This window comes from Lissotriton vulgaris, chromosome 9, assembly GCF_964263255.1.
Source record: "Lissotriton vulgaris chromosome 9, aLisVul1.2, whole genome shotgun sequence".
Classification (NCBI taxonomy): domain Eukaryota; kingdom Metazoa; phylum Chordata; class Amphibia; order Caudata; family Salamandridae; genus Lissotriton; species Lissotriton vulgaris.
In genome coordinates this window covers 339579920-339594400 of record NC_141697.1, presented here as the reverse complement: position 1 = coordinate 339594400, position 14481 = coordinate 339579920, and the positions used below count along the sequence as shown (strand labels likewise).

Below are 14481 nucleotides of genomic sequence, written 5' to 3'. Positions count from 1 at the left end.
TCCCCATATGGTATGCTGCGTACCAAATTAGAGGGGTGACTGCTTCTTGCATTTAATATACTGTTACCGGCTGTGCTTTTCCGGAACAGTTTAGATTTAATCTTGTCCTCCTTCACTTCTACCAGAACATCTAGGAATTCAATGGACTCCCTACTGATGTTACTAGTGAACTGCAAATTTAGATTGTTTTTATTGAACTTGTCTATGAAGGATGTTGCAGCTTCTTCTGTACCACACCAAATGAAAAAAATATCATCAATATAGCGCAGCCACAGGGTAATGTTGGAAAGTTCAGCCATCTCCATGGCAACCTGCTCCTTCATCAGCGATAAGCCAAGAAGCCACTCCCAACCAACAAAAGAAATCGAATAATTTTTTATTGCAGTTCCAGGTCATGAGCCAAAACCGGACAGATCATCAAGAAGGAGGGGCTCAGAGGGGAGGTGGACGAGGAAACAGAGGAAAAACCAGAGGAACAGGCCAGTCATACCGACGCCCCAAACAACTGTGTTAAACCTCTACAGCGCTACCTACCTGGAACCTGGAACTGTATTCTGGGAGTTGCAGTTCCGTAGCATGCAAGGAAGTGCAACAGATGCGTGGTATGATATCAGGGGGGCGTGGCCGCTTGCTTTATCAAGAGGGGGCGGCTCGTTTGAACATTCAGCGATAATTGGAAGTGCGTGCAACACATCTTGGGCGCTGAGGAAGGCACAAATCGCCGAAATGCATTCGCCATCAAAATCTGAATAAAGTTGCTTCCAAGGGTTTCCCCCGTGTGGCTGCTGCTCTTCTTTCCGTGGAGGAGTTTGGTATCATATATATATATATATATATATATATATATATTCACTGAAAAAACCAAAGGTTTCAGGCCTTATATAGTTAGGAATTAGCATTTAAAAAACCTTTAAAATTCATTCAAAAAACTTATAGTTTTAGGGGTGTTTTAGTTAGCTGGACATTTCACTCATACAAAACCATTGAAATTTCTCCTATATAGTTAGTTGTACTAACTATATTTCGCGCACCCGCAATCCACTGCTGATGATGTCACATATTACATCATTCATGACATGGTCAGTGACATCACTGATGACATCTCAAATGACATCACTGATGACATCACTGATGACATCATCCAGTGAATGTGGTTTGCTTCGTTATTTAAATATGCATTATATATATATAGCAATTTCCATTGAAGAATGAGTGGATATATAAAAATAAATATTTGGATGGAGGATTTAGCCTCTTAGCAGCTATGGAACGTCCAGCTCCAGTGCTGAACGTTCCATTGCGCAGGTGAGGTTCGAACGTCCAACGGACGACGGCAGCACTCCTGAGGTAGTGGTGCCGGCGGCCGTTGGAATAGGCGCAGCACCTAAGAGGTTAGTAGCAGTGTAATTGACTGTTTACTTGACCAATTTATAGTGTCTCACTAAATATAGTGGATAGTGACTAAACTGTTTGAATATCTGTATCACTTTGTCAGTTGTTGTGTAAACTGGTTCTCCAGTTGGTTACTAGCTATGTGAAAGTCTATATTAGTTATTGATTAGTTAACTGAGTATTTGTATGGGAGAGTGAATGTGTGTGTGGTTCGGTGGGGTGTGTGTGACTGCCCAAAGATGTGTGAATAGTTGATTCACTAGATATATGAAGTTAAAACTACATGCTCTAACAGTTGTTTGGGTGAGTGAATATCTTTATGAGTGTGGTGATGAGCAAATATATTTCTCAATGATACATGTCCAACAAACTAGAAAAATAAAAGGCAGTGTATGTGTCAGTTGTTGTATATAAATGAGTATACATAAGACCCAATGATTGTGTGAGTGACTGTATGGATAACTTTATACTTGTAATAATGATTTTATAATTTACTAAGTATGACTTACTATCTAAATGAATAGATGAAGTTGTGTTTTTATAAGTGTGTAGCTAAGTAAATATGTAAGTATGATCCATTGTTTGCATAAGTGAGTAGGATGACTTCATATGTGAATAGGATGTGTGATGGTGTGTAATGTCGATTTAGGTGTATAAGTATTTTTGATAGTGTTCTATTGTTCATTGACAGCATGTATGAGTGAATAGTGAATCTACAGGTAAGTGATTAGATGTGTGATGAATCACTGAGTGGGTTTTTAGATACTTGTGTTGCTGTAACAATGGATTCAAATATGATACTCTTGTATTTTACAAAAAGTGATGAAAGATTTTACTAGTGTATGAAAAGGTGTATGTGATTGTCACGTGGATGATGTCATCAGTGATGTCATTTGAGATGACATCAGATGTCACTGACCATGTCATGAATGATGTAATATGTGACATCATCAGCAGTGGATTGCGGGTGCGCGAAATATAGCAATTTCAATGGTTTTGTATGAGTGAAATGTCCAACTAACTATAACACCCCTAAAACTTATAGTTTTTTGAGTGAATTTTAAAGGTTTTTTAAATACTAATTCCTAACTATATAGGGCCTGAAACCTATGGTTTTTTCAGTGAATTTCAAAGGTTTTTTAAATTCTAATTCCTAACTATATAAGGCCTGAAACCTATGGTTTTTTCAGTGAATTTGCAAGGTTTTTAAATGCTAATTCCTAACTATATAAGGCCTGAAACCTATGTTTTTTTCAGTGAATTTCAAAGTTTTTTTTAATGCTAACTCCTAACTATATAAGACCTGAAAGCCCACCAGGAATCTCCAGTATGCGCCAGGGGACTGCATTGCAGAGGTGTAATGAGGCTATGCCCCTTGTTACACCTCTCTGCAACGCATCCCCCGTGCATGTTTGAAGAGGGGGAACTAATTCCCCTTGCATAATGGGGGTCCCTGGGGGCCAACTAGCCCACCTGGAACCTCAAGTATGCGCCAGGGGGCTGCATTGCAGAGAGGTGTAATGAGGCTATGCCCCTTTTTACACCTCTCTGCAACGCAGGCCACTGGCGCGTTTGCAGAGGGGGGACTAATTCCCCTTGCATACTGGGGGTCCCAGGGTCATATCTGCCCAAACGCCGATATTCCGAACGATTGAAAATGACTTTTCTTGAGAAACATTTGGATTTGGATTATCATGTCCTATACTTTGGAATTTTTGAAAGACTGACTTTGAGGATGCTATAAATTACTCAAGTCTGCCCGAATTGTGTGGGTAAAATTGATACCTAGTCACTTTGAATAAGAATGTACTTACGTCTCGTCTAACATTTGGAAGAAATATCTAGTTATATGACAACAGGATACCGACATAACTTGAAGGAAATAAGAACGCCCTGAAGAAGTTCTGTTGTACAGAACGAAACGCGTCGGCTGGCTGTGGTACATAAACTTAAGGAAAATAAAAGCATTTGAATATACACCAAGATTCAGCGCTTCAATAAGGACTCTAAGTGATATGATTTGATTGGACTTATTGTGCAAGTGGTGCTGTGCCAAACTTTGGAATATTATCCACTACTCTCTACTACTTACTCTCTACTACTCCACTACTCTCTAATATTCACTCTCTACTACTCATTCTCTACTACTCTACTACTCTCTCTCTACTACTCTCTCCCTACTACTCACTATCTACTACTCACTCTCTACTACTCACTCTTTACTACTCACTCTTTACTACTCACTCTCTACTACTCTCTACTACTCACTCTCTACTTCTCACTCTCTACTACTCTCTACTACTCACTCTCTACTACTCACTCTACTACTCACTCTCTACTACTCTCTACTACTCACTCTCTACTACTCTCTCTACTACTCTCTACTACTCACTCTACTACTCACTCTCTACTACTCTCTACTATTCTCTCTCTGCTACTCAATCTCTACTACTCACTCTCTACTACTCACTCTTTACTACTCTCTACTACTCACTCTACTGCTCTCTACTACTCACTCTACTACTTACTCTCTACTACTCTCTACTACTCACTCTCTACTACTCACTCTCTACTACTCTCTACTACTCACTCTTCTATTCACTCTACTACTCTCTCTTGCTCACTCTCTGCTACTCTCTCTACTGCTCTCTACTACTCACTCTGTACTCTCTATTACTCACTCTCTACTCAATCAATCAATCAGGAGTTTGTTAAAGCGCGACTACACACCCGTAAGGGTCTCAAGGCGCTAGGGGCGGGGGGGGTGGAGGGGGTGCAGGTTCCATTCCATCAAGGAGGGGGTCTGTCGAAGAGCCAGGTTTTGAGGTTTCTTGCGAAGATGGGGAGTTATAGTTCTGCTAACTATAACTTGCGCACCCGCAATGATCTGCTGATGATGTCACATATTACATCATTCATGACATGGTCGGTGACATCACTGATGACATCTCAAATGACATCACTGATGACATCACTGAAGACATCATCCAGTGAATGTGGTTTAGTTTGAAATTTAAATATGTATTATATATAAATATATATATATACCAATCTGTATTGAAGATTGAGTGGATATATAACGGTATGGATGGAGGATTTAGTAGCTGTCTGACTGTCTGTTTAAGTGAGTAATTAAAAGTGTCTCACTTAATACATGGATTAGTAACTAAACTATGTGAATGTGTGCATCACTGTCTCTGTTGTTGTATAACATACTGCATCAGTTGGTCACTAACTACATGAGTGTGTATATTAGTTATTGATTAGTTGTGTGAGTATTTGTATGGGAAACTGAGTTTGTGTGTGGTTGGAAGGGGTGTGTGTAACTCTATGCATAGATGTGTGAATGGTTGATTGACTAGGTGTATAGGTTTAAGAGTGCATGTGGAAACAGTTGTTTGGGTGTATTTATTTGTGTGTTGGTGAGCGAATATATGTTTTAGTTGTACATCTTCAACAAAGTAAAAAAATAAAAGGCATTGTATGTGAGAGTTGGTGTATATAAATAAGTATATGTAAGAGTCAGTGATTGTGAGAGTAACTATATGAATGAGTGTATAATTGTAATGGTGATTTTTCAACATATTAACTATGAGTTACTATGTGTTTGAATAAATGAGGTGTGTGTATAAATGTGTGAGTAAATGTAAGTGTGATTATTTTTTTTCATGAGTGAGTAGGATGAATGCATAACTGACTAAGAGGACTGCTGATGTGTCAATGTCTATATATGTGTATAAGTGCATTTGATAGTGTTCTATTAATTAGTGACTGCATGTATAAGTAATTCTGTTGTTGAATGGGTAGTTGTGTGCGTAGACTTAGGAATCAGTGAGTGGGTATTTAGTAACTGATATTGGTGTGTCAATGGTTTCAAATATGGTACTCTGTATTTTACAGTGAGTGATGAAAGGTTATACTAGTGTATGATGAGGTGTATCAGATTGTCACGTGGATGATTTCATCAGTGATGTCATCAGTGATGTCACTGACCATGTCATGAAGGATGTAATATGTGACATCATTAGCAGTGCATTGCGGGCACGCAAGTTATAGTTAGCAGAACTAACTATACGAGTGAATTGTCCAGCTAACTATAACATCCTTGAAACGTATGTTTTTTTCTGTGAATTTCAATGTTTTTTAAATGCTGATTTCTAACTATAACGTTCCTGAAACCTATGGTTTTTTCAGTGAATTTCAAAGCTTTTTCAAATGCCATTTTCTAACTATAATGTCTCCGAAACCTATGGTTTTTTCAGTGAATTTCAAAGCTTTTTCAAATGCCATTTTCTAACTATAATGTCTCCGAAACCTATGGTTTTTTCAGTGAATTTCAAAGGTTTTTTAAATGCAAATTTTTAAGTGTAATAGTAGTTAACCCTATTTTTTAAACTGATTTTCTACAATTTTTTAACTGGTTATTTATAAATATTTTATTCATTAAATAACATATATTTTTCAGAAAATTGCAAAAAAAGATTTTTTTTTAAATCAAACTGAAATATTGTTTAATTTTTTTGTTTTATTTTTTGTTTTAATATATTTATATTATTTTCTTTAAAAAAAAATTCCAAATGTTCTTCTGAGTCGCGCACCCAAAGCGTACACATCACAGTGGGTGCGTGGATTCTAACCGCCATTTTAGAAAAGTCGTGAAGGAACTGCGTGCGGTGTGTGATGGCTGCGTGTTTTTCAGTTACATCATATCCATTTATTATTACGTGATGTGTGCGATTGGTATGCGACCAGTCCGCGACTCCTGCTCCCGCGTATTCGCAACGCATGTAAATTATGGTACGCAACGCATGACTCCAGTGGCATGGAGAGCACGGGACCCACATCTGGGAGACTTATTTGTTATGAAGTTTTCTAATTTCCTCATTTACTACAGTCTCCTCAGTAAGAAATGCTTTCAGTTTTTTACTTTGGTTCCATCAAGAAGGCATTCAGATGTGTCACGCATTTGCCATAAATTCTGAATGTTAGCACTCTAGTTGCTCATTAGATCACTGTAGTAAAGCTACAGCACACCAGGGAAGTCTGCTGCTGGTATTCATAGTGCAGGTTTCAGTCTGCATTTTTTAATGAAATAGAAGAGGATTTGAGAAGTCAAAATGTGCCCTAATTTTTCTTTCTGCAGCACTAATCATAATTTGTATGGCAAAATGAACACCCACATTTTGTTCCTTAGCAAATTAAATGTTTGAAGTGTTACCACTTTATTCCAATCAAGATGGCTTCAGTTGTTCCATACTTTTGTCATAAGTAAGACTGTTAGCGCTCTAGTTGTTATTTAGAACACTCTGGGACATTCTGTCAATGGGCTATACTTGGGCTACAGCTGCGTGATATTTGTGCTACATTTGGGCTCTTTTGTCTCTGGTGGCAATCTTGGGAGACTTATTTGTTATGAAATTTCCTAATTTCCTTTTTTACTACAGTCTCCTCAGTAGGAAATACTTTCAGTTTTTTTACTTTGATTCCATCAAGAAGGCATTCAGATGTATCACACATTTGCCGTAAATTCTGAATGTTTGCACTCTAGTTTCTCATTAGATCACTGTAGTAAAGCTACTGCTCACCAGGGAAGTCTGCTGCTGGTATTGAAAGTACATGTTTCAGTCTGCATGTCAGATTTTTTTTAATGAAACAGAAGATGATTTGAAAAGTCACTCAAAATGTGCCCTAATGTTTCTTTCTACAGCACTAATCATAATTTCTATGGCAAAATGAACCCCCTCATTTTGTTCCTTTGCAAATTAAATGTTTTAAGAGTTACCACTTTATTCTAATCAAGATGGTTTCAGGTGTGCTAAACAGTCTCTGCCCTTGTTGGATGTACATGTTTTACTGAGAATGTCAGACTTCATTCTCACATGACTGAAAAAGATAATGTGAATTTACAGAAAATATGCTCTCAGTTTAGCTTATAGATCACTTTCCAAACCTCTGTGGGAAAAGCATGAGAAAATAGTTTTCTCTGGAACATGATGCATGATATCCCAGCAGAAGGGTTTTTCACATGGTAAAATCACCTTAGAACACAACACAATTCCTAAAATGAGTATGGTACCAACAACAAATGATTTATAATGTAACTAAAGTCTTAAAACCTTCTATTAACTGCAATGCTTTTTAATGAGGTGCTATCATGTATATTGGTCCCAAGATGGCTGCCAACACTTCTTGGATGAAGTGCTGACAGCCATTCAGATCTCACAATGAGATGTGTTGTTAGGTTCCGATCATATATATATATTTTTTTTTTCCTTAAATATCTAAAAAGCTACTGAACAGATTAACACCATTTAACAAAAAGGCACGAGTCTGAACCAAGGACTACCTCTTTTCCAAATTTAGTGTAATTCCGTTCAGCAGTTCGAGCTGTACCTGTGACTAAAGGTTCCTATGGGAAATTGCATGGGCAAAACACGTTTTGGGACCCCCCTTTTTCTCTGCCCCTGCTTTACGAATCACCCCCAAACTTTCAGGATAGGAGCAGACTGAAGCGCCCCACGAGTTTTGAAATTATCGCGAAGATTCGTCAACCAGTGCCAAAGTTATTGTAAATAGAATGTTGCGGATTTCCTATGGAAAATAGGTCCTAATTATAACTACCTACTGGCAACCGCCAGTAGGTAATATGTGTATATATATATATATATATATATATATATATATATATATATATATATATATATATATATATGCGCCACACAATTCCCACCACTTCCGTTTCCCGGCGAAGAAGGAACTCAGACCGCCACAGCAATTCAGGCAAGATGTACGTTTATTTGCGTTTCACACGCAGCCTGCAACGACGCGTTTCGGGCTTCAAGAGCCCTTGATCACATTCAGGATATATATATATATATATATTCAAGGTACACATATATGGAGTTAAGTAAAGTAAGAGTGCACCAACGATTGATACTTTCACAATATTCTGATTTGATATTTAATCCTCAATATTTGTGATATTGTGTGCTGAGCTGCATAGAAAGGTATGTATGGTCTGTGGTGTGTTACAGTATGCTTAGTGTGGTGTCAGGGCTTGCGTGAAGAATGTTCTGAAATCGTGATGGTTGTCAATGTTTTAGGGTTGTATGGACTAAGAATGCCTCAGTTCATGCAGATCTGAATGCGGCCCACTGTCCCAACCACACCATGAATTTTTCATGTGGCTCATATGGTCAGTCCAACCCTTCCTTTGTTAATACAATTCAAACTATGCCTCGTCAGAAGGAGATTATAGTTCCCTGCACTGGCATAAAACCTCACAGACAAAAAGACAGAAATATAGTGACACATTATGTCACAAGTCAATAATAGCTTCCTAGAAAACCCGCCTGTCAGACAAAAAATCCAACTTCTTGTACTTTTCTCTTCTTTTTCCAGGATACTGGCCCTCTTCCTGCTTGCCATCGGCTTCAGACACCAAGGGAGTGCACAAGTAAGCATGCATAACCCAGATTGTTTATTCATGAGGTGACTTTTTGGCATATGTGTAAATTACAATATAATTGCATTCTATTGTAAGACCATGGAATTTATTCTCAATGTATATAAAGTGACCAAAAATGGTCACAGTCATAAATAGTGGTTACAATGCTGAACCGCCAAAATCATGAAGCTACACAATCTTAATTCCAAGCATTCCAGAGCTCTGAAATGGGTTGTGAGATGACCACCTTTTAGGGCCTTGGAACGATAAGGCAAGAATGTCACATGTTTCTCAAGAGCATGCAGGCTCAATATACCATCCAGAGCTATGAGACTATTATTACACAGATGGAAGAATTTATGGGTAAATAACCAATGTACAGAAGTTGTGGCTGACTCTCAAAAAACATTACTACTATACTCCTGTTTTTTTAGATTCAGATGTAATCCCTCCTCCCTCTACTGTCAATTGTTGTCTTCTTCCTACTTTTCCCCTCAAACCTTATGATCCAATGAGAAGGTGTTTTTGTGCCATCATACACTGAAAAATGGGTGCAAAACCCTCAAGGATCCTGGCATCATCTTTGGAATGACTCGGATACAAACCTGAGATCCAAGCTGCTCTCTTGAAAATGAGTGGACGACTTGAAAACCTCGCTATTCGCTAAAGCATTTGCTGTAGAGAATACAGAGTGGAAACTACCATATTTGGCCTCTGCCTTGAGGCATATAGCAAGCGATCACTTTAAAATCCTTTGTAAGTTTGACAGATTTTTCTGATTAGAAGTAGGATGTTTCAGCCTTCATTCACAAACCACCAGATAAAGGTTCCTGAGGCAGGTTCTATGATACACACCCAATGGAACCTCAGCTGAGAAGACACCATTCAATCGGAGATAGTCCCCTAAAACAAACGAAATGGCATTACTATATGCCATTTTCTTAACAATCATGCACTCAGATGTAGCAGTGAACTGAATTTGCTCTACACGAAATAACATAATAAATCAATACGCTTATGAAATTCCTCAATAAAACTGGCCTTTGGAAGAAAGTGAAAATAAAGATATTCCCTTTCCTGTCACTTCCCAAAAAACAGACATTTATTCGGGAATATGTGTGATGCTCGGGATTTGCTTGGTAGTAGATCTGCTACCGGACACATGCCCCCTTGCTGCTTTTAAAACCTTCTCCCAGGTTTATGGTATGGAGGGACTACTAGAGTCTTATAGCATTGGTTGCCTACTAGTGACATTGTAATCAGCATCCAATAGTGAATTCAGTTTATTGTACGCACTATAAATGGTCACTATTGTTATTCCCTTTGTCGCTCTCATGGACTCAAATATTACAATTCTGTTCTATTTTCTTTCCGCAGGAATGCAGCAATGGATTTGAAATGGACCGCATATCTGGACAGTGCCTAGGTAAGAAATGGCAATGGAACTTAATGGATAGTTAATTGAAAGAACAACTATTTAATGTAATTTTTCCCTCCATGGATGTAAAGCAGTGTAACCACATTCTCAAATCCTAGGGCATGGTGCCAGATACAGCCCTAACACCAGTTTGGAATTCCAACACGAGTCTGAGCCCTAAATCCATGTGCACAATCTTTATATTGGCCTTTGTCAAGTTAATTCTCATCCCAACAGACACATTCCCTCCAAAGTTCTTGTATGTGTATGACACCTCCCATTGCAGAGGTCACAAGCATGACACTATATACAAGATCATCTGTAAAGGTTTGCTCGGATACCAGCTATGTCCTCTCTATACTCCTAGTGATGAATATAGGCCTAGGTCCATCTTATGTGCATTACGTCAGATGCAAGGCATATGTCTAGCTTCTGTGTGACAAAAAGTACAAACCTACAGTACTTGTATGTAGTGTATATGCAGTAGATTAATTACAATTCTAATTCGAATGTATGTGCATGATACCAAATTTGTAAATAAATTATTTATATGTGCATTTCACAATGTACAGACAGGAACTTAGAAAATAGACGGTGCATAATGTCTTGTCTAGATCTCAGTCCAGAGTGTAACAATTACACCATATATTGTCCATCCTGAAAAGTGTATGTACAGTGTACCTTTATATGCTAATGGGTAGTGGGACAATTGTGTAGGATTTGGACATCATCTCATTGCTGATCCTTCTCTTTCATGATTTATTTGATTCTTAAGATGTTGATGAATGCCGCACCATCGCTGAAGCCTGCCGAGGAGATATGATGTGTGTAAATCAGAACGGAGGATACCTATGCATTCCCCGAAGAAGTACTGTGTACCGCGACCCTTATGCAAGTCCTTATGAGCGCCCCAATGCCTACCCACCTCCTCCTGCACCTGTACCCGCGCCCAACTTCCCTTCTGCCTCCAGGCCTCCACTCTGCCGCTTTGGGTACACAATGGATGAAAGCAACCAGTGTGTTGGTAAGTCATATGTAACTTTGGCGCGTGGGGCAGCATCAGTCGAATGCATCTGAGAGTGAATCTGAAATCTGTGAATTCTAGGAAAGATGTCCACTTCAATGTTTTCAAATAATTTCTAAGAAGTCTAGGGTTTTGAATTTTACTAGGACACTGTACAGATTAATTCTCGTCCAGTGGAGTGATCTTGTATCGTGTATCTGTGAAGGTTAATAGGATGTCAGCAGCCACCATGGAAGCCTCAGAGTGCTCTATATAGTACTGTGGGCTCTCAAGGAGATTTGAAGGTGACTGCCTACAGAATTTCTTTTGTCATTTTATGTCAAGCATGCGCTTTTGAAAATGTGCTCAGGCTGCTCCCTAATGCAGTTAGAAAAAAACACATTTTACAAAACAGCAGTCCTCTTGGCTCCATATATCCTGGGGCAGTATATCTGGCTAAACTCAGTTTTGCACTTAAACGGGGAGTGGGTGCCAGTAACAGTGATGCTGCACCGAGTGCCTGGAAGATATACTATGGGCCCGAATCACAAAGCCCTTTTTCACAGTAGTAAACCACACACAAGCACTGGTGAGTCGGAAGATTAACATGTGGTTTGCCCTGGAAGTTTTGGAACTATCTCAAATATGTGTGTGTGAGTTTGTGGGCATCCGCAACTTTCGATCTGACCATTTCCCACCCCGGAAATGGTAAGTTTGACTCCAGAAAGGGGATGAAGTAACTCACCTTCTACAGAGGAAAGGGAAATTGTTGACTCCAAACTTGAGGGTGTTGGGAAGATATTTCCTTATGGGGAAAAACATCCTTTGTGGAAAAAATAAACATTAAAAAATGTGCGTTTGCACACCGGGCTGTATTTCCTTGGTGTGGAATTGTCACCTGCATACAATTCCATGCCATTTGATATTCCCAGCATTATACCTGGAAACCACCAATACCTGTTGCAGTTTCCAAGGAATGGTTGAGAATTCCCAAACGTAGTAAACCTGCACCTGTTTTCTTGTGTATTGGTCTTTAATGTATCATTTAATGCTAAATTTATAAAATAGATCTCATAAACATTTCTCCTCTTAGAACTAATGTAGTTCCATTAGTAGTGATATGTTATTGGTGAACATTAGCTATTGCTGATTTGTAAATGTTGATTTGGTGCACCTGAGGACATTGTGTCTATGTCGATATTTTTTGCATTAGTTACAGTGTATTTAGGGAAAAGGGTGTGAGCAATATTCAAGAAAAAGATGAAACATGCATCAGTAACTAAGGCAACATTCCCATTTCTTTCTGCTAATAATTGTGAAGAAAGTTTAAAGTTAGAAAAGGAGGCCGAAAAAGTCCAAAGGCTTGGGTTCGAATTGCGTTCATAAATTAACATTGTAGCTAGTTTATTTTATATATTTTTTTAATGTGTCTTTATATGTATGTTTGTTTGATTTTGAAAACTGTATTTACATTTATTTGCCATTCAACAAGTGAGTAATCCGACTAAACTACTTTTATACTGCTACATTTGAGAACTTACCACAAGAGGCACCACATGCCTTGCAATATCCATTTTTTATGTAGAATTTTGATGCAACAGTGCCAATGAATTACAGTAAGTAATTTGTCACTGTCTATTGATTGATGCCCGTATACGTATACAGAGCACTAACATCCTGACCCGTCTACTGGTTCTATCAATTCAACACTTCCATGTAGAATACGTGTGCCTTGAGTACTGCCTAAAGCTATTCAGACTGAACCGAAGTGGATGTGGGCCTGGAGGTGGATCTAAGTCACAGCTGCTTGTACAGAATATCATTTTTTGCTCTTAGACACAAATTACTAGCTAGTTTCAGAGTCAGTGACCTTTTCCCGCATCTAAGTGGCCGAGGTTTGGCAATAGAAGCTGGTCTGGGATATATTCAACCTTTAGCTAACCTAAAAAATTGCAACGCTGTACGTAGCTGTATCATTGCAGCTCTGAAGCTTAGGACATTTTCTGCAATGTTACTCTTTGCTGTGATTTCAGATGTTTTTTTAATCTCATTGATTGCATTTGATGAATTGTTTTGTCTTTATTAACTGTGATCTTTGGATTAATTTCTATGTGCTTTTATGACCAATACATTGGTTGAATAAGGATTCTGTTGTTGTTGACAATAGAAGCTGATTTTAGTGTTAATGTAAAGAGGGGCCAGGCTCAAGTGTTAAAAGCTGATTGAGTCATGGCGTGGCTCGAATTTCTGAGTCTTGCACAGGTTTTAGAGAAGGGTAGACATTCTGGGAATGTAAAGGGGGAGCCTTTCTAGTTACTCTAATTTTATTTAAAGAGACACGTAGGGCACAGCAGACATGCTAAACCTCAAGACACCCTGTCAGGTAGCAATAGAAGAGGAAGGGGGACAGATAAGCCAATGAAGTGACCGCCTTGGCTTTCCGATGCTTTGTGAAACAGAACATTTTAGGGGTGTTTCTGAGCAGGTGTGGAAGTGCAGTGTCTTTGACTGCAAATCTTTAGCCTTCAAGAATGTGTGATATGAAATAGTGGGGTGGTCCTAGACAAAGAGAGGAGGGGTCTACAAGTCTTGTCGTAAGTAGTGAGTTGTATTTGCTTAATTAGTAAATAAAATCTAAACTAGAAGGACAGTGAAAATAAGGTAATAATCTATCCGAAAATGCTAATGAAAACAATCGAGTTTACCTTTCCTCTCTAAAATATGCATTTAAAGTACAGTTTCTACAGAAATGTTAGTATTTTTCAAATGTAAAGGCTGTCTAACCTTCCCTAAAACAGAACGTGTAACATACTTTATCCATAAAATGAACTAACACTTGAAAACAAAAGGCTTTTATAATAAACAAATAGAACTATTGTAATTTCAGGATTATAATTTTTAATGGACAGATGAGGATCTATAACTGATTCAACACTAGGAAACGTGAATGGTTTGATACTTCAATGTCCAACATCTAACTTTTATATACAGCATATCTAGATCTTTCACGGCAATTCAATAACAGAGGACTTCTGGTCTGCTTCAAAGGTTGCCTGCGTAAAAAACAAAACCATTAATTATGATTCAAAAAGTAGAGATACATTCATCTCCAAACTATAGTTCAAAGCATCACTATGTAATACACAGAATCTGTAATAAAAACCTAACTGTGATTCAAAAAGTAGGGACATGGTATTCTCCGAACTATAGTTGGACCACAGG

The 14481-nt window shown here is 38.4% G+C and overlaps 1 protein-coding gene across 2 annotated transcripts in view; it reads left to right on the top strand.

Moving 5' to 3' along the window:
* FBLN5 (fibulin 5) overlaps positions 1–14481 on the top strand; it is a 272407-nt gene that overhangs the window by 48811 nt on the left and 209115 nt on the right. The window contains exons 2-4 of one of the 2 annotated variants that reach the window (XM_086937681.1): positions 8794–8848; positions 10217–10265; positions 11032–11280. In XM_086937681.1, coding sequence (XP_086793807.1) covers positions 8794–8848; positions 10217–10265; positions 11032–11280 — 353 coding nt within the window. Of the gene's footprint in view, positions 1–8793; positions 8849–10213; positions 10266–11031; positions 11281–14481 lie in introns of both variants that reach the window. The other variant, XM_086937680.1, reaches the window with a different exon arrangement.